General features: G+C 39.8%; 1 protein-coding gene across 2 annotated transcripts in view; it reads right to left on the reverse strand.

The window, feature by feature from the left end:
* Iars1 (isoleucyl-tRNA synthetase 1) overlaps positions 1-23,775 on the reverse strand; it is a 59,683-nt gene that overhangs the window by 18,763 nt on the left and 17,145 nt on the right. For both annotated transcript variants that reach the window (XR_003584883.2, XM_027950971.2), the window contains exons 9-27: positions 23,326-23,413; positions 23,021-23,081; positions 21,885-21,980; positions 18,878-19,000; positions 17,936-18,027; positions 16,465-16,563; positions 14,391-14,517; positions 13,076-13,149; positions 11,632-11,826; positions 9,936-10,022; positions 8,514-8,597; positions 7,429-7,573; positions 6,139-6,259; positions 4,194-4,285; positions 3,428-3,505; positions 2,416-2,537; positions 1,886-1,988; positions 1,480-1,563; positions 1,026-1,200 (exon numbers count right to left, since the gene is read on the reverse strand). Coding sequence is in view for 1 of the 2 variants with exons in the window: in XM_027950971.2 (XP_027806772.2) it covers positions 1,026-1,200; positions 1,480-1,563; positions 1,886-1,988; positions 2,416-2,537; positions 3,428-3,505; positions 4,194-4,285; positions 6,139-6,259; positions 7,429-7,573; positions 8,514-8,597; positions 9,936-10,022; positions 11,632-11,826; positions 13,076-13,149; positions 14,391-14,517; positions 16,465-16,563; positions 17,936-18,027; positions 18,878-19,000; positions 21,885-21,980; positions 23,021-23,081; positions 23,326-23,413 (2,046 nt within the window). In the remaining variant the exon portion in view is untranslated. The remainder of the gene's footprint in view (positions 1-1,025; positions 1,201-1,479; positions 1,564-1,885; positions 1,989-2,415; positions 2,538-3,427; positions 3,506-4,193; positions 4,286-6,138; positions 6,260-7,428; positions 7,574-8,513; positions 8,598-9,935; positions 10,023-11,631; positions 11,827-13,075; positions 13,150-14,390; positions 14,518-16,464; positions 16,564-17,935; positions 18,028-18,877; positions 19,001-21,884; positions 21,981-23,020; positions 23,082-23,325; positions 23,414-23,775) is intronic.

Genomic DNA, 23,775 nt, shown 5'->3' on the forward strand with positions numbered 1-23,775 from the left:
AGAGATCAATATGTAGATATCTTAGCAGAAGCGTGGGTAGAACAGTGGTGAGCTCTATCCATTTCTCCTTAACAAGAAGCTCCAAACCTCACTGCTAATTCCCTTTCCTCTGAAACCACTGCAATCTCTTCTTTTGACTCTTTTCCAGTCTTTGTTCGGACACGTCCAAAAATTGTCCTTTTTCTCTCCACAAGCAACTTCCAGATGCTCCTGGGGAACACCATTCCCCAGTCATGAAGCCCCAGTAAGCTGTTTTCTCTCACAAGGAAGGATGGTTTTCGAGGCCACAGAGGGATTTGTAGAGCTCCCTGGTAACCTAATCCATTTGATCCAGTAACTTCAATCTAGTTATCTCACCTAAAGACATCAATTCTATAAAATAAATACATGTAAAAGTATTCACTGGAACAATATTCATACTATGAATAGACTAAAATGTGATGGTGAGTGGCCTAAAGCACCCAAACCAAAGAATGGTAACATGAATTATGCACATGAAGGAAAATTATACAGCTACTAAAATAGCATTTCCATATACAAATACATAATATTTTGATAATATAAATTGAAAACACAAAGTTAAGAATGTAGGAAAGAACTGCCAAAGTACATAAAGTACTGAAATACATAAAAGTGAAAGATGAGAAATTTAAAAGTTTAGTGCGATCTCCATTAAGACTGATTCTGTGACTATATGTAACTGGTGGAAAGAAGTCAAAATTTTAGCAATGCACAAGCACTTATGAGGCTACATATTAAATTACAGCGAGTAGTTACCTGTCTATTAGTTACAGGGATGAGTGGTGGGCTAGGGGTCATTTTTATTGTCTTTCCAAATCTTTGGAATTATTTATGTAATTATAAAATGATTTACATAATTTATAATAATTTTTCTTATGAACTTGAAAAAACTTTTTATTTAAGAAGAGGATGAGAAGGTCAAAGTCCGATAGTAGCCTGAATATGAAATATGCCCTGGCCTGAAGACATGAAGGAAACACAGCCCCACCTGAGCGGACACCCACCACTCTTCTGGAACTGCTCCAGCTCCTCACTGTTCAGCTGCTTGATGGCCATCATCACGGTTTTAAAGGCTCCCTTCAGACGCTTCCCCAGGACCATGTGATCCGGTTCTGCCCTTAGCCGAACGCCATACTTGTTTTTATCTGTAGACAGTGTAACTTTTCGAACATTCAGTTCCTATATTTAGTACCCAGGAAAAAAAAAATATATATGAGAAATGAAAACAAGTTCACATGAAATAGGATATGTAAACAAAAGTCCATAGCAAGATGATTCTATGCAAACTGTAAAATTTCATAAATCTTTATATTTGTTATGATTTACAAAAAAAACAAAACAAAACAACAACAACAACAACAAAAAACCCATGGAAGAATATTCATCAAAATTATCTTCTTAAAAAAACAAAAACCAAAAAACTATTTGGATCCCAAACAGATGATTCATCTATCTTACCTCAAGGATATACTTTTCTAAAGACTTGATATCATTAAGAGCTTCTGGATCCTGATGAATAACCACAATTTCTTTCAAAGGATACTAAGAGGAAACAGGAGAAAAATGTTTGTTAAGTAGCCAGTCCTCTAAATGGAAGAAACTGGAATGTTAAATGTTTATCTGAATTGTAAGCTCCAGACCAGTTAGGTTGAACTACGTCCATTCACATTCCCAAAAGCAGAAAAGGGGGGAAAATTCTGCCATTGCTAAATGCTGTCTATATTAAGAACCCAGTGCGTGAGGCACTGGGCACCACATAAAAACAAAATAAAGATACTGTGTCCACCTAGAACTAAAAAAATAAATATTAAAAAAAAAAGGAAGCAATTCCCACATAAAATGTAAAAAAAAAAAAAATCCAAACCTTTATTGGAATAGTTTTGCGGTCTCGGATCACTCGTCCAAGTTCAATCACAGACTGCATTCTAGACACTGCACTCTCAGTTTTCTTGTCAATTAATTCCTCACTGTTTGACAGAGCAGAAAAAAGAAAGAAATTAAAAAGGACAAATCCAAAATAGGCATACTTAAGTGAGGAAGAGGGTCAGGCTAGAGAAGGGATAGTCTCTTTTGGCAAGGCACCTGGAACTGCATTAGGGGGTACACAATGAGCTCCCCAGGTGTCCTTAGGAGTGTATCCACATACCACCTGCCACAGTTCTACAGAGGGGTTCTACATACAGCATCCCTCTCCTACTGCTTATGGAAATGGGCCCCATTCTGCAGCTTGAGGAGCAACTTACATTAGCTTGGGTGGGAAGAGAGGCACAGAGGGGCTGGGGTAGGGAACTGCCTACTCTTTTCCATTCCTTCCCTGGGAGCTTGGGCTGCCACATGCTCTGGCAACTCCCCTTCCTATGGCCCAGGAAAGGTTCATCTGCATTTGGTTCCTACCGAACACGGGGCAACATGAGGTAGTGAATGCTGAGGGTGTCCTTGTCCTGGACAGAAGCTGGGTCAATCAGCACCTTTAGATTCTGGTACATCAATTCAGTGAGAAATGGTGTGTATGGGGCCTGTATGAGGACACAGAACATCATGTCATTCATATACATAACAACAGCTGATCTCACAGTGAGAAACAGTAATTAAACATTTTAGAGAATGACAAGGTACTATGCAGACTTGGGCATAAGGTTATTAAACACACTCTGTGAAACAGAAAGGACCTTGTATCTGTGAAGCCCAGCAGTAGGGCAACAGTCAGCAGAACTTAAAATATCCCTAAATTTCTGCAATATGTCAAACAAACAAACAAAAATCAAATCAGGAGCCTGTGACAAAGAATCAGTCAAGTCAATATGCACAGAGGACTGAAACCTCATCCATAATTGGGGAAACACCACATGCTGTGCAGTATTCTGGTGAATAAAGTCAGACATGGAAAGCACTAGGCATGCAGGACTTTGCACAAAGTAGATCCTCCTACAGTGAATGTTACACAATGAATGGGGAGATTGTAATATTATTCTGGAGTAGGAGAACGGGATATAGGCAATTAAAACCAAAGGCTTCTTACTGTATAATATTCAATTAATATTTGAACTGGAAGGAACACACATTCCAGTTACCTGCACATTTTTCTCTCAATGGTTAAGTTAAAAATGTTGTTTGTGATGTATTTGTTCAGGTAGATGAATTCAGGAACCTCCTGGTTATAATTATGGCAATCCATATTAAGTCATGATCTTCAATTATAGATCTTGGTCTAGATGCAAGATTTCTGACCTGTACTACACTGCCAATGACTATAAGAATCTAGTATTTCTTAGCACTTATTTAAAATATATGAACAAGGAACTAGAGATAAGCTCTTTCAAGACTTTTATACCAAACATATACAAGCTAAAGAAGGGCACCACATGCAACCTACAGGCCAGTTATAGGAACTGGCCAAATATCTCACCATTAGTCTGCACAGAGAAAGCAGAACACTAAACAAGGTCTCCAGGGCCATGACACAATCCTCCATCCCATTTTCACCCTAGTGAATAAAAAAGAAACAGGAAACTGCTTAAAAAAAAGTTTATCAATAAACCATTTATTAAAAGAGGCAACCTGAAGACAGCAAAGAGCAAATAGCAGAGAGGACACAAGGTAGAACAAGGAGAAATGGTGACAACCACCGGCCACAGAGGGTCATCCATCATGGTGGTCTAATTCATTGTAGGAAAAAATTAAGATAATAATAAAAGAGCCAGGTAGGACGGCAACTCAGGAGGCTGAAGCAGGAGGATCACAAGTTTGAGGCCAGCCACAGCAACTTAGCGAGACCCTGTCTCCAAATAAAAAATTAAAAGGGCTGTGGATATAGCTCAGTGGTAAAGCTCCTAAGCTCCTCTGGGTTCAATCCCCATATGAAAAGAAAAAAGATGAAAGAAAATCCAACTATATTTTAGTTTCTCAGACATAACTACTATAAACACTTTAGTATATATCCTTATAGATTATGACATGTCCACACCTATATTGTGAAAACATGTACAATGACTTTTAGAACTTATAGGTCCCTGTTACCAAACAGCAATCAATACAATTAGTATGCAAGGTAAAAGGAAAAGAAAGTTTCAAAAACAGAGGCTTTGGGACAACGTTCATTTTCCCTTTGACTGTTCTCATTTTTCCAACGCTCAAACTTTCACACACTTTTTGCTTTTCCCACCAGCACCTACCTTTAATCTTCTGCGGTTCATTCTGACATACCAATTGGTTAGAACGTCTACAAACTTGACCAGGCGAGGCACCACAGTGTAAAGCCTATAAGCTAAAAGTAAGAGAATCAGCCAGGTGGCCTTTAACAGCCTCATGAGATGAGGCCTGTACACAATAAAGCACAAGCAGCCCCTCTACCTAGGGACTCCATTCACTATAGAGACAGTAAGAATCAGACCAAAGCAACTACAAGTGGCTCATTTATTGAGAATAAATAAGAGTCAAAGTGTTCAGGAATGCACCATGAGCCACATGCAAACCCACACTGGTCAGTAGGAAACACAGAACTCCAGTCTGTGTGTGTGGCACAGTCCGAGGCACACACAATTCTGGGAAGCATGGTGTGCATGGAGTTGGACAATGTAACAGCACCAATGAAGTCCAGCTTCTTTCCAGTGTGCAACTTCACACCTCAATTAAAAACCCGATAAGCAGAAAGCTCTAAAGGTCTATGCCTCTTACCTCCAGAGGACATTTCGCAATGCCTAGAAGACACTTTGGTTGTCTTAATTTGTGGGGTAGGGGTACTACTGGCATCTAGAGGGGGGATCTAGAGATGCTGCCAAAATGATATAGAGGACAGCATGGCCCACACCAAAACAAAGAATCTAGCCCATACTATTGACAGTGCCACTGCTGAGAAATTCTGACAAAGGCTATGATTAAAAACAGAACAGGCTTTCTAGAGATTCAGATAGTCAATGAAGAAAGCCAAAGGTGTAGTGGAAAAAGAGACCTCTTGGGCACAGAGGAGGCAGGCCAGCAAAGTTGGGATCTCAACTGAACAGTCTGGGTCATGAGTTGGTCTCTATGTGGATACCTGGATTCCCACAAAAGACCTAGTTGCTAGGCAGAGTGAGCTCTGGCCAGGGTATAAGCTCTCCAGACCAACTTCATGGGAAGTCCTGGCAGCTGGTGCTAAAAGGTGGCGCAGGCCTCACTCACAATCCCCACATTGTCCACCCACTTGTTGACAGCTGTGTGTGAGCAAGCTCTCAGCACTGCCCTTTCCTGGCAGGAGTCAGACTCTCACTCATTTCCAACTCCATTCATGTCAATTTGCCCAGCAGCTACACAGACCTTTTGTGCCAAATTTAACAGTACTGACTAAACCAGGGAAAGCCCAGTGCAGATGACCAGGCTAATGCTGACCCTGGTCTACTCTGTCCAGCTGTACCTGCCCAACAGGGTGCAGAGAAGGCAGGTCAACCTCTCTGGTCTCTCTTGACCCCACTGTGACCTGGGGCATCTACCTGCCCACTTTCCAGACTGAGATGCACCAGTTAACAGTTTCTAGAATTTTTCACTGGATCTATGATTTTACCATTCTCAAACCCTGAGGAAGTCAATATAACCCACTTTCCCAACCTCTCTCTAAAACTAAACTCACTGGTGTTTATTTAGGAAAACAGACCTAAAATTTAAAAAAAAATGCATTATAACAAGTATTACTTATCGAATACCTAGTTCTGCCTGTCAACTTATGTGAATCATCTCTATTTAAGCCTTATTATAATTCTACCAGGCATTTTGCAGATAAGGAAATCTAGGCTGAGAGACCTGAGGCAAGCCCCTGGAGAGGTAGCAAGTGGTAGACCTGGGGTCTGAACCCATAGCTATCCAAATCCAAAGCCTATTACACTGTGAAGGAGTGAGGCCACCTGGACACCCCTCAGACAGAATTCTTAAGGGCTTGGAAACAAATACCTTTCTATAATCAACAAGCCGTAACAAAATTATATTTGGGGATTAGAAGAAATACTTATTTGCTGTCTGTTCATTCTGTTATCTCTCAAAATTTCTTCTATTTTTTTTTTAAAGAAAAGCGATTAAATAATGAAATGACACACATAAACACACATAAACAGTCCTTAATCATAAGAGGACAGACCAGGAGAGACTCACCTGCCATTTCGGTCTCAAAGAAGCCCACAAGTGACTGCATGAAGGACAGAATCCACCGGTCTGTGATATTGGGGCTTTCTCTAACAGTGCTCTCATTGTAGAGGAATTCTATTTCTTCTTCCTGAGGACAATTAATGAGACATTCACATTAACAGAAGGGAAGTAACTTACTAGAGAAAAATAAACTCAAAAATCACTAAAACAGAAAGAGCAGCAAAAAACCAAAACAACTCAAATTATTAACAGGCAATCTAACTTTCTGACATTCAGCAATATTATCCAGATACACACTAACTTGGGACATTAAGTCTTTAATTCCTTCATACTATTATTTTTTGGTACTGGGTACTGACCTTAGAGGTGACTGATCACTGAGAAACAACCTCATCCCTTTTAATATTTTGAGATAGGGCCTTGATAAATTGCTGGGATTATGGGTGTGTGTGATGGTGCCTGGCAATAATTGTTTTCTGAGTGAAGTGAAGAGAATTCAGGGAAAAAACTACTGCTCTGCACTGAAGAGTGATTCTGAATTGAGAGATATTTGCAAATCTTATATATGGTTTAAATACTTTAAAATCCAAGGAAAGAGCTGGGTGGGGTGGTGCATGCCTATAATCTCAGCACATTAGGAGGTTGAGGCAGGAGGATCACAAGTTCAAAGCCAGCCTCAGCAACTTAGTGAGATCCTAAGAAACTCAGTGAGACCTTATCTCTAAAAAAAATATAAAAAAAGGCTGGGTGAACTCGAGTTCAAGTCTCAGTACCATAAATATCTATCTATCAATCAATCAATGGAAGGAAAAAAGGACAATAAAACTTTCTGGGACAGAATACAGGATTGTCTACAAACGGAAACCTAGTACTGGGAACTATTTGCATTCTTAGGCTGATGACCTTACCCAGAATACTCTATTCCTCTCTGCTTTTTGCTTTGTCCAAATCTTCCTTGATTCTAAAAGCCCATTTCACCTGTCCCTGCTCCACAAACTGAATTCCCTGCCCACTTTGGTTCAGGCAGCAGCAGCACCAGAGTAACAAGAGCAGAGATAATGTGACCTCACTACACATGATGTCCCTGGCACTGAGAATCTGCTGATAAAACAAACATACCCTACCCCTCTACAGGTGAGGCCCATGACCCACAGAAGACCCTGGACAACTATTGCACCTTCATGCATGGCCTCCTCATGGCTCTTGGCTGTCCCCAACATCAGAGAGTACAACAAAGTGGCCACACAGAGCCCCACCTTGTGGCTTAGCACATGTGCGGCCTACTGTGGCCTGTACCTTCTGGAGCCTCAAGATGTTCTGGATGAAGAAGCGGTAAGCGTTGTACCATGGGAGCAGCACATCCTTAAGGACGTCCCGCACGCCCTCCTCCTTAAAGCGGAGATTTTCTGCTCTCACCACAGGGGAATTAATCAGATATAATCTGGAAAAGGCAGAAAATTCACATGGGAAAGTTACATATGATCAATTTAAAAGTCAAAAAGTCTTTGTTTTGTGTACAAGACACAGCAAATTACAAAGGGGTTACCCGTTTGTGACCCCATACCAAAATATGGCACTGCATTCAGAATAAGAGGAAGGTTGCCTGATCCTCATCAAGAGACACTTCTTGTCTCCCATGGACACTGCCCACATCTCCAATGCATGTGGACACAGGAGTTCAGAGAGAGTAGCCTTTACAAAGTGCAGAGTGTGGCATTTGAGTGGAAGATATTAGGAATATCAATCACCCTACAGGATAGCCCACACTATAGGTACTTAGCCTAAATAGTGGATGCACCAAGGGCAAGTCTGACAGATAAATGAGTTGAAGGATAGCCCTTCTCACTGCTCTAGGGCTTGGGTCTTCTCTATGACATGGGGATGCTGAATGAGACCTTCAGGTCCCTTTCAACTTGAATACCATGTGATTTCATGATTATGAACATTTCAAACAGTGGCTCAAATTTCTCTAAAACTTCTTCAATATTAATTTATTTGCTCTTACTCATATGGTTTTATAAGTGTGAAATTAAAATAAATGGTAAAAAAAAAAAAATCCTAATACACAAGACACAGAAACTAGAAAGAATGTGAGTCATAGGCAACCTGCAACTAGTCTCGGGGAGGCCCTGGATAGCTCATAAAATCCAAAGCAGGTCCTTTTCCTCAAAAAAAATCTCTAGGTTTGAAAATGATTTTATTATATAGAAAACTGTTTTTAGGCCTTAAAATCAACAACCACACCAATGTAACTTTCCATATAACAAATCCATGTTAAAAAGCATAATTACAAACTAAGAACTTAAGAACTGTAATTAATAGGATGAGAGATGCCAACATAAAAATGACACACACACTGAAGATGAAGGACTGCTTTGTACCTGAGCGCATCAGCACCATACTTCTCGATAATTGAAACAGGATCAGGATAATTCTTTTTTCTTTTGCTCATTTTCTGGCCATCACTTATAAAGCAAAAAGTAGATGCCAATTAAACAAGTAAACAACACAGCTGACTTTTACACATGTATATAGATTATCTGCAACTAGGAATACACAAATGCAAATGGAAGGAGTAAATAATTTAGATGCAAGCCAGCATTAAGACATACCTACGGTTGTAAATAATTTCTGAATACCATGGGGAGCCATCAGGCTGACTAGAGAAGGAAGATATCTTTGCATTTATCCCAGAGAAATAAAGAATTATAGTTACATAAAAAATTACTACAAGAATGTTCACAACAGCAAACAGTGAAACACCCAGATGTCTTTCAAGGGGTGGAAGGTTAAATAAACTATGGTACACCCATACTATGGAACACTATTCATCAATGGAAATGAATGAACTTTTGATATATACCTCTATCACAATCATATACTATCTAGACTAGTGGTTGCCAGGGATTGGGAATGAGGGTGGAAGGTTGGAGAGTGAGTGTAATTATAAAGGGCAATAGGAGAAAACCTTGTGGTGTTGAAATCATTCATTATTATGACTGTGTTTGTGGACAGAGAAACCTACACATGTGAGAAAGTTGTATTCTAGTAAATACACATAAGCAAATGAGTATATCTAAAACAGGAGAAATGAGAATAATATCAGTGGACTACGTACGTCAGCCTCCTGGTTGTGATATTTATTATTAGACTATGATTTCCAAATGTAACCACTGGAGGGAAACTATGCAAAGTATGCAAGAGAGCATACTTTTTGACATCTTTATGCATGCAAACTTATAATAACGTCAATAACATTTTCAGTGAGGGAGGAAAGAAAAGGTCTGAGGGTGCAGCTCAAAAGAACACATGCTTAATACGTGAAGCCCTGAGTTCAGGATTCAAGACATGAATTTAGCACTCATTTGCTAAGCCCTTCAGCAAGTTACTTTTCTGTGCTGTAAATTTCTTCATCATTGAAAGGAGATAATTACAGGAGCCATGTGAAATAGTTCTGAAAATTGACAGCATGAGGACATGTTTATGTACACAGGGTAAGGACACAGACAGACTAGATGTTAGATCTTCCTCCTCACAGCCATGCCTCTATATTATTTTATTTGTTTATTCTCAACGAGTAGAGGTAATGGAAGCAAAGGAAAAATAAGAGTGTCCTATAATAGTCAAAAATTGGAAATAATACTCAATGGGAGGCAGAGTGGAGCCTGGTGTGGCTCTCACTAGCTTGGGTCTTAGAACTTGGGTTCTAGAGCCCCAGAGAGCTTCCTTGTAAGTTAAACAGAGGTTAACAAAACCCCACATTTTAGGACTGAACTAGTCACTACATAGAAGAGTGCACCTGCCTTGCCAGGACAAGACCGTTCACAATCACGTTCTTGAAAGGTGGTTGTCCAAAGAGGGCTGTGGCCAGCACCAGTAGGGTGTAAAACCTGAAGAAAAAAAACAGCAAACCCCCAACAATTCGGTAAGAACAGAGAAGGAATCCAAGCACAGGAAAAAATACATTAACTCACTGGACTGAATTTCTATTTTTGATACAGTATACTTCTTGATAATCATACAAACCAAAGGTTCTTAATTCTAGTTACACATCATAACCATGAAGGAAGGGTTGAAAAATAAACAGATGCATGGAACCCACCAGAGATCTATCAAATTAGAGCCTCTGGCTTGCAAAGAAATAAAAGCCTCCATCAATGTCCTGGTCCTCCCTCTGCTACCCCAACTCCCCAATAGGGAGCCAGTATAACCAGCTATAAAGGCAGCACAGGGTTCCCTCAGCACCACCTGAAACACCTGGTGAAACAAGAAAAGATCATACAGGACAAATAATGTGATGACAAAAAGAAAAAAAAGCACTCATACAAAGGTCAAAAGGCAGACTCCAGAATCTAGAAAATGCTTCTATTTTGTCAGCTGTTATGCATCCCATTAATGCATAGCTCCCTAGCCTGTTCCTTGTGAGAACTCTCACATTCCTGCCACTGCCCTGGGTGATGCTTACATGCCACCCTGACATGTACCTACTATCCCAGGGGTGATGTTCTCCTATCACCTGACCTAACCCTGTACTCTAGGAACATCAGGGAACATAACTAATGAGGAGAGAAGACCCCCATTCTAGTATAAATACCAAGCCAGACAGCCCTTTCAGTTCAAAAAAAAAAGGCTAGGAGGACTGCTGGTACCCAGGAGGCAGCCATGATCTGTGGAAAGGGAGAGTGGGCACATGGGGTCCACACAAAGACTTAAAACAGCTGCCAGACTTCACTATTTTTAAGAGAAACAAGCTCACTGGGAAGTCATCTGGCCCTCCCCACAATAGGAATTTGCTTCTGATAGCTGTTCCTATAGATAAATTGATTAGAACATTAAAATGACACATTGAATACACTAAGCTATGGATTCAATGATTAACACAAACTGAAAGAGCAGAAAATAACACCAAATATTCCTTAAATACATCCCTTTAGAAACATTATTAATGAAACTATAATTAGCACATGGGCCAGCAAATCCTATCCAAAAAAGAAGGCAACTCACTTATTAAGGGGATGAGCATATTGCTTAATAGGGCACAAGACAAAACCCAATTCCCAAATCCTCCTCCCTTGTGTATTTTAAAATTTGGATTTTCTTTAAAATGTTAATTGATAAGGCTAGAATTTTTACCCATGCACATGACTACCTCCCCAATATTAAGCACCCAACCTATAATCTTGTAAGTACTCATTAGGCATTTGAGTAAATAATAAGAAAAAGTTAAGAACACATATTGTTTTGTATGACTTAAACTTCCAACTTAACATATAGATAAATGCAAAAATGTTAGTGAAATAATTCAAATTATAATACCATAGTTCTATTTCAGTGAAAGAATATCCTAGTTGAAAAGCATTTTAGTATTCATAGTGGGTAGAAAGGTCAGAAAGCAGGAACACAGGCTGTCTTGTTTGCCACAGCCCTAGTCAGCACAAAAGGACACACGGTAGGTACTCAATAAAATCAAGAAAACACTTAAAGCAAGAAAGGGCATACCATCCTCTGGTTTGGTCTATGCCTTCGGCAATGAAGTCTGCAGGAAAAGCATCTTCAAACTCCCTCTTGTTTTCAAATGGATAATGAACCTGAGCATAGGGCATGCTGCCACTTTCGAACCAGCAGTCAAATACCTCAGACACGCGCCTCAGTGATCCTTTCCCACAGCGTGATGGAATGGTCAGGTGGTCAATGCTAGTACACAGAAAAGCAGTACTTCTCATTTTATGCACAACAGAACTTGCAGTTTAACTGCCAGTAAGAAACACAGAGCCCCAATACGATATTATTCAAAGGTTGTACAACAAGGCATGTACAATAGTGGTCCCATGCAACTGTAAGGGAGCAGAAGAATTCCTCTCACTTAGTGACATATAATGGTCCTGACGCTGAGTAAATGGATTATTCATGTGTTTATGGTGATAGTGGTGTGAACAAACCAGTGTGCTACCAGATGTATAAAAATAATAAAAATATAGCACATATAATTAAGTACAGCACAGAACATGATAACAAATGATGTAACTGGTTTATGCATTTACTTATTTTTTTGTGTGTGGTAATGGGGATTGAGTCCAGGAGCACTCTGCCACTGAGCTGCATCTCCAGCCAGTTTTCGTTTTGAGACAGGGTCTTGCTAAATTGCCCAGACTGGCCTTGAATTTCTGATCTTCTTGACTCAGCCTCTCAAGTCACTAGGATTTCAGGTGGGCCACCACCTTGCTTGGCCTTCTCATTGTTACTTTAGAGTGTACTTCTATTCATGAAAAAAAAAAGTTAATGAAGCCTGTAATCCCAGCTACTTGGGAGGCTGAGGCAGAATGACCAAAATTAAAAATTTCAAAGTCAGTCTGGACAACTTAGTGAGACCCTGTCACAAAAATGAAACTTGAAAAAAGAGCTGGTGATATACCTCAGTGGTAGGGGTAGTTACTTAGCACATGTGAAGCCCTGGGCTTAATTCCCAGTATGACAGGAAAAAAACCAAAACGAAACTGTCAAAACTGTATGGCTATTATACTAACAGTACCCACCTACATCTTGTGTTTACCATGTTTCTTGGTTGCATAAAAAGGCCATGTCAAGCGAGTCATCTATGCCATCTGGGTTTGTGCAAGGACACTCCAAAATGGGTGTTCATACTAAAAAAGAATCGTCTAAGGATGCATTTCTCAGGACATATCCCATAGTTAAGTGAAGCATAAATGAAAATGCATTTGTAAACAGAAATGTCAGCCATTCTCAAAGGCTTTTGAGAGTACCACACATTATTGTCACCTGGTGTTTCAACTGGGGAGGGAGGACATATTACCTTAATCCTATGCAAGTCATCAATAGTGATTCACAAACTAGCGCTTGCCATGTGCAGCTATGTAATTTGTTAGGTATCATGTCTCAGTAGGAGGTGACAGGACTGAAGTGAATTAATCATTGAGAAACTGACCTCTCTCTGTGGAGATCCGAGATTTTTGCTCCTGACAGTTCTTCAAGTTCTGCCACTGACCCAATGCAAACTACCTATTAAAAATAAAGTTAAAAGAAAGAGTTCCTTAGAGCCAGAGAGATCAAACTGAATTAATTTACGTGATATTCCTGTTTGAGAAACCTCTGATTTTTCCTTAAAAGCTCATTAAAATACCAATCTGGGCTGAAGGACACTATCTTCAACATGGTTGACTGTTCAACAACACCACACACTGGTCTCTGACAAGGCAAGCACTAACTTGTCCACTTTGTTATCTACCCTATGTCAGAGGGCTCTTACGTGGGGATTTTAAACACTGACAGCCATCATCTTAATGGGTAATTATGGAGGGTTTACTATGTGCAAATCTCTGCCAAAATCATGGTGAAATGCATAAGAGAAATGCCTTGGACTATTGATCTAAGGCATCTGTGTTTCTTCCTGGCACCTAGAACTTTAATCTGGAATCTTCCCAAGACAAAGCTAGAACTAAGTTAGTGTTCTTGGATCAGATCAAAAGACTCAGCCTAACTCACTAGATGTTAGGATTTATCTAAGTAAGGAAGTGAGAGATGGAGCTTGCTGGTACACTCAGAATTAGGGGAATCCTTTGACCGGGGCTGTGCCAGCGGGAGCTGCTGTGGTTCTCACCTAGCAAGGGGGTTTCGGCTACACTACAGGCACCCACAGTCTCTTTCTCCGTCTTTCCTGTCCAGTTCCCCAAAATCTTCTGATTCAGTTACTTCACAGCTGCCTCTTAGGTCCCTAAAGGAAAGTGACAAGTCCCCAAGGTGCCATTGCTTATCTTTGCTGTAAAGCTCTCAGTAATGGCAGAAGACCCTCTCATGGAAATATGTCTGTGTATCTGCGCATGTACACACATGGACACACACACACACAGATTTTTGTAAGTTTACTAATGCAATTTTAGAAGTTTACTAAAGTCATCAACACAATGTTAAATTTTTCAAGTTCTGCTTTTTCATTATTAACCTTAAGTTAATGCTATAACTTAATGCACAGAGGAAGAGATCTGTGTAACACAAGAATAAAGCACTTAATATGTGGATTTCCCTGAGAAAAACGCAGAATGTATTTTTTACTTTTTATAGAAGAAGAAAATTTAGAAATTCAAATACTAAAAATAATTATTTTATGTCATGATTCTAGAAAAGAATAGAGAAAAAAAAGAGATGAAATAAGAAAGGGGCAAAGAGAGAAAAACATGACTTTCCACCACATTCACACTGCATGAGCAAAGTGCCCCAGCACAGTCCACATGGCCCCACCTCACCTCCTCAAAGTCTTCACTGACCCACAGTGGGATGGGGGTGCCCCAGTATCTGTTTCTGGAAATTGCCCAGTCACGTGCATCTTTCAGCCAATTTCCAAACCGCTTTTCTCGCACGAACTCTGGGACCCTGCCGTAGTACATTAGACAATCATTTAAGAACAAAATTCCATTGAAATAAAAATTGTAAATTATATTCATATAAGCTTTTGTGAATCAAATGATATAAAATACTGAGCTCACTGCTAGGAACATGTTTTCTTTTTATTTTTTCCCCCCAGTACTGGGGATTGGACACAGGAGTGCTCTACCTCTGTGCTACATCCCTAACCCTTCTTATTTTTTGAGACAGGGTCTCCAGAATTGCTAAGGCTGGCCTTGAACTTGAGATACAAGAAGCATATTTTATAATGGATAGCACCAGCATACGTGATAGCCTTTGCTTCCACTGACTTGACCCAAAGCATATACATTCCCCACATCCTCCTTGTCAACTGGGGACCACCACAGACCTCTCTTGACTAGCCACCCTGACTCTAGCAGCTTCATTCCAATCAATTCTAGTCTTCATGTCATCTGATGACACCAGCTTTACTAAAAAGTATTAGCATAAGCTCCTAATGAGCTGGGTAATTGGAAGTTTCTCTGTGGCCCTCTCTGGTCTCCTCCCTGGTCATCCCTGACCTTGCATTTTAGCCTTCAGCAATGAGGTTAAGTTCCTCGGCATGTGACTCCCCATCTTTCTCTGCCATTTAGTCTTCCTTCCCTCTGCCATCCCTACTACTCCCAGAACTTCTACTATTTTGACTGGAAAAGAGCTCCTTGTTCCTTAAGGTTCAGCTTTGCAGGAATTCCTCTAAGCACAAGGCTGAGTCAGGGTATTGCCAGGCTTCTAAATACGTCTTCTTCTTTTGGGCACTGCATTTTTATCCTGCTTTCTACAGATCAGTTTATATGTCTATTCTCCTTTGAGGCTACCTTATTCCACACTACTACCTTATACATTAGGGGAACTAATGAGCTTGCTAGCTTTAGATGAAAAAGCTGCTTTTTTTTGGGCTGGGGATGTGGCTCAAGCGGTAGCGCGCTCGACTTGGCATGCGTGCAGCCCAGGTTCGATCCTCAGCACCACATACAAACAAAGATGTTGTGTCCGCCGAAAACTAAAAAATAAATATTAAAAAAAAATCCTCTCTTAAAAAAAAAAAAAAAAAAAAAGCTGCTTTTTGAGAAGTCACACTTTGCTATAATGTATTAGAAAGCCATAGTTTAAAACCATTTTTCTTTATTGTCCTGAGATCTCATTTTCCCCAAATCAAATACAATTCTTTGGTTGGGTTAAGTCCCTGTGGGAAGTAAGAATTGAAATCCAAAAAAAAAACCAAACAAACAAACAAAAAAAGAATTGAAATCCAAACTCTCAGCAAAAAACATTCTTTTGAAATGCAGATTTGAACTTTGTTTCATTTTGCAAATTCAAACTTTGCTTCACTTTACAAACACAGGTGGAGATGACATTGTCATCTATTTGCCAAACTTCAGCTGCAGAGAGAAAAGTTTCTGAGCTTGGAGCTTATCTATACCAGGAACTCAACAAGCACCAAAAATGGTTAAGTACAAATGGTGTTTTGCGGATACACCACAAAATGTTTATCCTGAAAATTTTTATTTGATGTTAGCAGAGGGAGTAACGCCAGAATTTTTCCTCCAAAGTCATTTTACTATGTAAAACGTATAAGGGGCCATTTCTCATTTCCATTGGGTTTTAAAGAAAAAAAAGGCTTCTTTACATGTTGTATCATAAGGATATTACTCTTGCATATTAAATTATTTTATGTTCCTTTACATACAGAATAGAGACAGCTATAACAATGAACAATAAAAGATGGTTATAGGGGCTGGTAGAGTGCTTGCAGTACCACAAAAAACACATAAATAAAATAAAGGTATTATGTCCAACTTAAAAAAAAAGATGACTATAAAAACTACGGTCATAATAAAAATTGTGACTTGGGAGAGTGTAAACCATACTAACTAAAGCAAAGGACAGTATGAAGAAACACATCTCACTGCTCACCAGTAACACAGGTCATTGTTCTTCAGTAGCTGATCCACCATGTGCTCCACTCGCACAAACCAGCTGGGCACTGCTTTGTAAATGAGCGGAGTGTCTGATCTGGGGAGGCAAACACAGATGGAGCCAGTCAGGAGAGATGTAAACACCCAAGGAAAACTGACTTTCAGTCATTTATTAATACACCACTATCTACCTGGACTTCGGCTTAGACGAACACATACATACACGTTATACTGTACTGTATTTTTAAATTTTAATTATTTCATTTTATTCTATTCTATTTTATTTTTTAGTACTGGGGATTTAATTCAGGGAATGCTTTATCACTGAACTACATGCTCAGAACTTTTTATTTTTTAATTTTGAGACAGGCTATCTGTAAGTTGCTGAATGAAGCTGGCCTCAAACATGGGATCTTCCAGTCTCAGCCTCCAAAGCTACTGGGATTACAGGGTGTGCCACTGAGCCTGGTTAAAATTCATTTTTATTATAGATGCAAATGTCTTAAGTCTTAAAAATTGGTCATCTCACTGGGGGCAGTGGAATATGCCTGTAATCCCAGCAGCTTGGGAGCTAAGGCAGGAGGATCAGAGTTCAAAGCCAGCCTCAGCAATGGCGAGACACTAAGCAACTCAGTGAAACCCTATCTCTAAATAAAATATAAAAGAGGACTGGGAATGTGGCTCAGTGGTCGAGTGCCCCTGAGTTCAATGTCTGGTAACAAACAAACAAACGAACAAACAAAAAAACTCAACATCATCTCCACAATACTACGAAGGGCAAAACCCAATAAAAGAATGAGACCAGAGGTGGATGCAGTGCTGCACACCCTTGGAAGGCTGCAGCAGGATTGTAAATCTGAGGACAGTCTTACTGAGAGACCCCAAGGCAACTTAGTGAAAGATCTTGTCTTAAAATAAAAAACAAAAAAAGATTAGGTACACAGCTCAATGGTAAAGCACACCTGTGTTCACTACCCAGTACAAAATAAGTAAATAAATAAATAAATACCAACACTACAAAGAAAAACAAGAGTTCTACTGATGACAGTTTTCTAAGATGTGATGTGACTGTTAGCAAAGAGACAAAATATGGGGACTGAATTTTAGGCCACTGAACACTAGATTTTGGTCCACAAATTTGTAGCATGATCCTGTATTAAGACTTGATATCATAACATTATATTTCTCAATAAATTCCATTATAAAATTTCAAAGATGTTTGGCATCCTTAAAAAAGAAAAAAAAAAAAAAAATGTGGCCACAACATAAAATAGTGTGTATCCCCCAACGCCGCAACTCCCAAGGAAAGAGACAACTTTTTTGCATTCTCCTAAAAATAAGAGGGCAGTTTCCAAACACTAACTACAGGGTACCCCTGAGATGGATCCTATGAATGTGAAGGTACAGGCACACAAACGGCGTAACCAGAGTGTGGAGCTCCAGCTACGATAGTCTTGGCCTCCTCTTACCTCCAGCAGAAAGGGTAACTGTGTGTGAAGGTGCTGGCAACAAGAAGTCTGCCCTGTTCCTTCAAGGTCCTGATGATGTTTTTGTCAGCATCCTGTTAAAAAATAAAAATTCAGTCACTAAAACATCCTATCAGGGCTGGGGATGTGGCTCAGCAGTAGAGCGCTTGCTTACCACGTGCGAGGCCCTGGGTTCAATCCTCAGAACCACATAAAAATAAATAAAATAAAGATATTGTGTTCAACTACAACTAAAAAATAAATATATATAAAAAACCCTATCATATTTAGCAGCAACATAATTATATTAGTAAAATCGAACATTGTGTTGTGATTTAAAGGCATCAAAAAAATGTGTCATTAAAAAAACAGTGTTCATTTTTAGTCACATAAATACATTCCATGACGTTTTTTTAAAAGGGGGGGGGGGTGACACTGGGGATTAAACCCAGGGACACTTGACTACTGAGCTACAGTCTCAGCCCTTTTTATTTTTTAGAGACAAAGTCTGGCTACACTGCCCAGACTGGCCCCAAACACGTTACTCTCCACCTCACCCTCCCATGTTGCTGGGATCACAGGGCAAACCATCACGCCTGGCTCCATAACATTTAAGGAAGTTTTCAATTGGAAACCATTACCCCAAGGTCACAAAACTGCTTCATGAATCACAGAGTTCTGTTTTTGACTCCTGCTCCTGAAACTAGAGCATGCTTCCTTTAAAGACATCATACCCGTCTAGTACAGCTGGTACTATCTGCCTGTTTGATTTGATGCTGAAACAACAAAAAACCCCACCAAGTTCCTAGATGAATTACAACATAAGCTATAAATGAGAGTGATAAGTTGCATTGATTTCCTTACTTGAGGAGGAAAAAGGGGGGACTGATTGATGAAATATATATATATAAGAGTAACATCCTTCTGGTCTTATGGACTACAAACCTTCACATACTGTCCCACAAAATGTGTTACTTCTTCTGTGAAGCAGCCTGAAGCATCCACAGGACAAATAGGGAGTGAGTCTTTCTGAATAATGTTGAAGTCCATGCAGACCCGATAGTCATCCTGGGAAAAGGGAACGGAGGAGCAAGAGGGAAGAATAAAATAGTTGAATGTGCGAGGAAGGAGGAAAGCATGAAATGGTAGGTTTACAAACTTTTGAGTATTCTGATATATACACATAATCAGCTCCATCCTTTTAACTAAAGGTGATTCAAGGACCATTTAGGCTGATTAGATCATCCAGCTTAGTCTTTCCAACAATTATTTCACAGACCTGCCATACATAGCAGGGTATTCACTGAGATGACAGAGGACATACATGAATGTTTAAAAAAACAGTCAAATTTGAATAATAACAGGGCTGGGGATGTGGCTCAAGTGGTAGCGTGCTCGCCCTAGCATGCATGAGGCACTGGGTTCAATTCTCAGCACCACATAAAAATAAAATAACGATACTGTGTCCACCTAAAACTAAAAAATAAATATTTAAAAAAAAAAATTGATTTATAACAGCAGCATATATATAAATCTAAAAAACAAAGGCATATACAGGTATAAAGCATAATCTACCGCACCACAAGATGCTTGATATACATCTGGGCATGCATCCTATCAAAGGATGCCAATAATAATCTAAAACCAAGGTATTCACTTTATAAATATATCACGGGGGCTGGGGAGGTGGCTCAAACAGGTAACGTGCTTGCCCGGCATGCGCGGGGCGCTGGGTTCCATCCTCAGCACCACATAAAAATAAAGATGTTGTGTCCACCGAAAACAAACAAACAAATAAATAAATAAATCACGGTGCCTCAGGAATAGCCTTGAAGAGTGTTAACCATTAGACCTGCATGTCGGCAATGCCGAGCACTTCATCACACTAGCTCATTTAGCCCTCATGATGATGCTGCAAGGAAGGCAGAAGGTGTACTAGGGTTTCACAAGTGCTTTCTTTGCACACAACAGTGATGACCCCCATGTTACACATAAGGGGGCTGACACACAAAGAAGTCAGCTGCAGGGGCTAGGGTTGTGGCTCAGTGGTAAAGTGTTTGTCTAGCATGAGTGAGGCACTGGGTTTGATTCTCAGCACCACATAAAAAACAAATAAATATTAAAGGTCCGTCAATAACTAATAAAAATAAATAAAAAAACCCCCACAAAAACCCCAAACAAGAAGTCAGCTGCAAAGTGGCAATAGTAAGAGTCAAATCCAAACAGCCCACTTCAGAGTCTACAGTGTCCACTAACATGCTATGCTGCTTAAATATGAAGTTACAGAGGCCGTTAGACTGAAACTACTCTGGTTTGACTATAAGACAAGCTAGAAAGCTAACATGCTTCTCCCTGGAACTGTGTTCACTTCTCACTGCGCTGTATTGCTTGGGTGGTGGGATGTGTGGGCAGACAGGAAATGCCCACGACACAAAAACTAGAAATATTAAGTGCAGTGCAAACAGCCCTCAGCCACTGCGATAAGGAAAAAGCAGCCCCCTGAATGGAGGTGGAACAGGTGATGTTCAATACAGTGATGTACTGTACTGCCAGGCAAAGACAAGGTAAGTTGAGGCCTCTTAGAAAATGTTTTCCAAGTGGGCTTAAAAAGTATAGTTTGCAGAACTGCATGGTATAATTATAGTAGATATGTGAAGTATAACTATAGTTAGTAACAACTATTCACATTTGACAAGGACAATCTGAACTATGATTCAAAAACATGAAACTATCTTTATTTTTTGGTGCTGTGACTCAGCTACAGAAGTTGTATTTTTATTATGTACTATCAGTGGAGTAATCATTACCAGCAGACACAAAAAATTTTTTGACCTCATGTGACCAGTTCCTACAACACTAATTGGTATCATTAAGACTACTCACATCAAATATGAATAATTATTAGGACTATTAAGGAAATGTTGATTTTATTGTATATAAATAACAATGGCATGGTGACTACATTAAAAAGAAATGTCCTTATCAGTCACAGATGCACCTGGAATTATTTAAAGAAAGACATGAGGCTGAGGATTTGCTTCAAAATCCTCTAGCCAAAATAAAAGAGGTATAAGGGAAAGAAGGGAGAACAAAATAAATTATTATAACAAAGTCCCAGAGTCTATAGGTGCCCTGTGGGCACTACTCTTGCAGTAGTGACCACAGGGACTCTCACTCTTACAGTATTAGGCACTGTGCTAAACTCCAGGGACATGATGACATTTAATCCTTCAGTTACCCCAATAGGCAACTACCATCCCTCATCTTACAGAGGAGAAAAGGAAATTCAGACAGGCTACAACACTTGCCCAGGATCTTCCCATCAACAGCAGGTCCACGATTCAAGGTTTACTCTAAAGCAACGTGCCTTTACAAATCTCTGTTATTTGTTTATATCTTTATATATAAATTACATTAAAGGGAATGTGTTGTTAGAAAAATTTTTATTCTAGGAAAAACATAAAAGGGAGCACCCTTCTATAGGGTTTAGGAAGATAAGGACAGATTCTTCCTCCTGATCCTATAGTATTTGGTTAAGAACAAGTAGAGGAAATGGAAGAGATCTTTATTTTGATGGTCCAAGTGTCTGCACATCTCTAAGTGCTGTTAAAACTTACAGAGCTTGTCAACTGCACACACACAAGACAGACATTTACTACATGTAAACCATGAAAGAATGAATAAAGACACAACAGGAATGGTGGCCTTTTGGAGCTTAAATGTCTGGCCACAGACCAGGATTTTACCCATCATTTCCAGAAACCAGTTCACAATGAGTGAAAACTGCAGATGCAAGTTTAACATGCCATCTTGGGAGGAGTGAGCCAAAGAAGAGGCTGACTCCATAGTCCACACGAGAAGAGCCTAATGACACATAAGACTCAGCATCCCATGACAAGCAGCTATTGACATTTACTTCTCATAAGTAAGTTTGCAAGATTCTGCTACTCACAGCACCAAAGTAAGGGGCCTGATGTACAACCCCTGTGCCTTCTTCCTCCTTCACATAGTGGTCAACAAGCACAGTGAAAGCGCCATTCTCTTTATACTGCAAAAAAAAGAAAGGTTGGCAGGCATCAGGGATGGAGAGAAAAACACTTCTGCATCAACAATGCTAAGAGCCTAAAAAACCCTTTAGCATGTGAAGTTATTTTCAGAAATAGAAAAAATAGGATTATTCAGGTTGGGAAGAAACCTGACGATTAAAGACATCATTTCTCTGGATAGTGGCTCACCATTTATTAATGACGGAATTATTTGGAGACTTACAGATAAAAATTTCTAATTTTTGTGGCCACATAACTGGGCTTCTTCATTATTTTCCCTTGCCTGAGCATGAACTAGCATATGGTCTCACTTCTGGTTTATTTCCATTCATTGCATGTGCTTTGCTTTCCTCTTCCTTTCAACCCAGCTCAAGCAATTCAGTCACAGAAAGAAATTTCAAAGAATATGGATAGGGGAATCAAGAGGCATAAGTTCCCTAGTACAGTATAAACAATACATAGATACATATACAAATCTAACAATGCATAAGGTGACTCCTTCTATAATATGAGAGCATTATTTAAAAATTCCCACATAAGCTGGGCATGGTGGCACAAACCTGTAATCCCAGGATATTGAGGCAGGAAGATCAGAAGCTTGAGGCCAGCCTTAGCAACTTAGTGAGGCCCTAAGCAACTTAGTGAGACCCTGTCTCAAAATAAAACGAGCTGGGAATGGATGTGGCTCAGTGGTGGTAGAGTGGTAAAGTGTCCCTGTGTTCAATAGCCAGTACCAAAAAACAAAACACCCTAAAAAACCCCAACCCCTGCCCCCGCTTTTTGTGGTTCTGAGGATTAAATCCAGGGCCTGTGCATGCCAAGTGACTAAAATTGAGCTATACATCCCAGACATTCCCACACGAATTTAATGATTTAAACCAGAAGGCAACAATTTAATTTTGTTAATGCTAATTCAGATTGTGGGTTCAGGCACACTCACATGGACAATCCAACAATAAGAACTGAATCCACTCATCACTTCACCGCAGTAATCAAAGAAATGGATGTGGGGAGTCCCTGCCATGGTGTTCCCTATATTTACCTTCACAAAATAGTCGAACAGAGGCTTGTACTTCTTGCCTTTGAGAGAGACACCAGGAAATCTGGAAAAAGGAGAAATGCAAATTCACTATTAAGTTAAAGAAATGAGGCTGCAAGTCACACCAAGTCACCACTTTCACTGGTTTCCTGACCGTTAGTCATGAGAACAGAACATGTGCCCTGGACTTACTAGTACTTAGGACTCAACTTGAAAAGTACAGTGGTGGGTAATAAAGTTCGTCTCTTTAAAACTAAAGTCAGACACACATATATATATACCTACATATCAACTATCTGAATAATTACCTTTCAAGGACCTCATAGTCACTCTCCATTTTATAGAGGGCTGACAATCTTGCTTCCATTAAAATGAGTAATTTTCCTCTGGCAACATCTATGAGAATGAGAAAAGGTAGATCTCAGTGAGATTCAGACAGACTGGCTCTGGAGACATGCATCAGGCCTATTTCTTTGCTGAAGAGCTCCTGTGCCACCAGCACCAGAGTGCTCAGGACTTGGCGGGGAGCACTGCACAGAACACTGCAGCACCCTGCTTTCCAGACCTGTGTCAGACAGACCCTAAAGGCATGTAGGCAGCTGGCTGTTATTTTACTTCTCACCCATATCCATTTGAAGAAAGTTGGTCTTATTTTCTCCTTCTATAGGTTAATACATGTGAATGTTTAAAAAATCAGAACATTAACAAAAATCAAATGGCTCACAAAGTAAAAGTCCCATACAATCTCACTCCCTCTC

This window comes from Marmota flaviventris, chromosome 16 (genome assembly GCF_047511675.1).
Source record: "Marmota flaviventris isolate mMarFla1 chromosome 16, mMarFla1.hap1, whole genome shotgun sequence".
NCBI classification, from domain to species: Eukaryota; Metazoa; Chordata; class Mammalia; order Rodentia; family Sciuridae; genus Marmota; species Marmota flaviventris.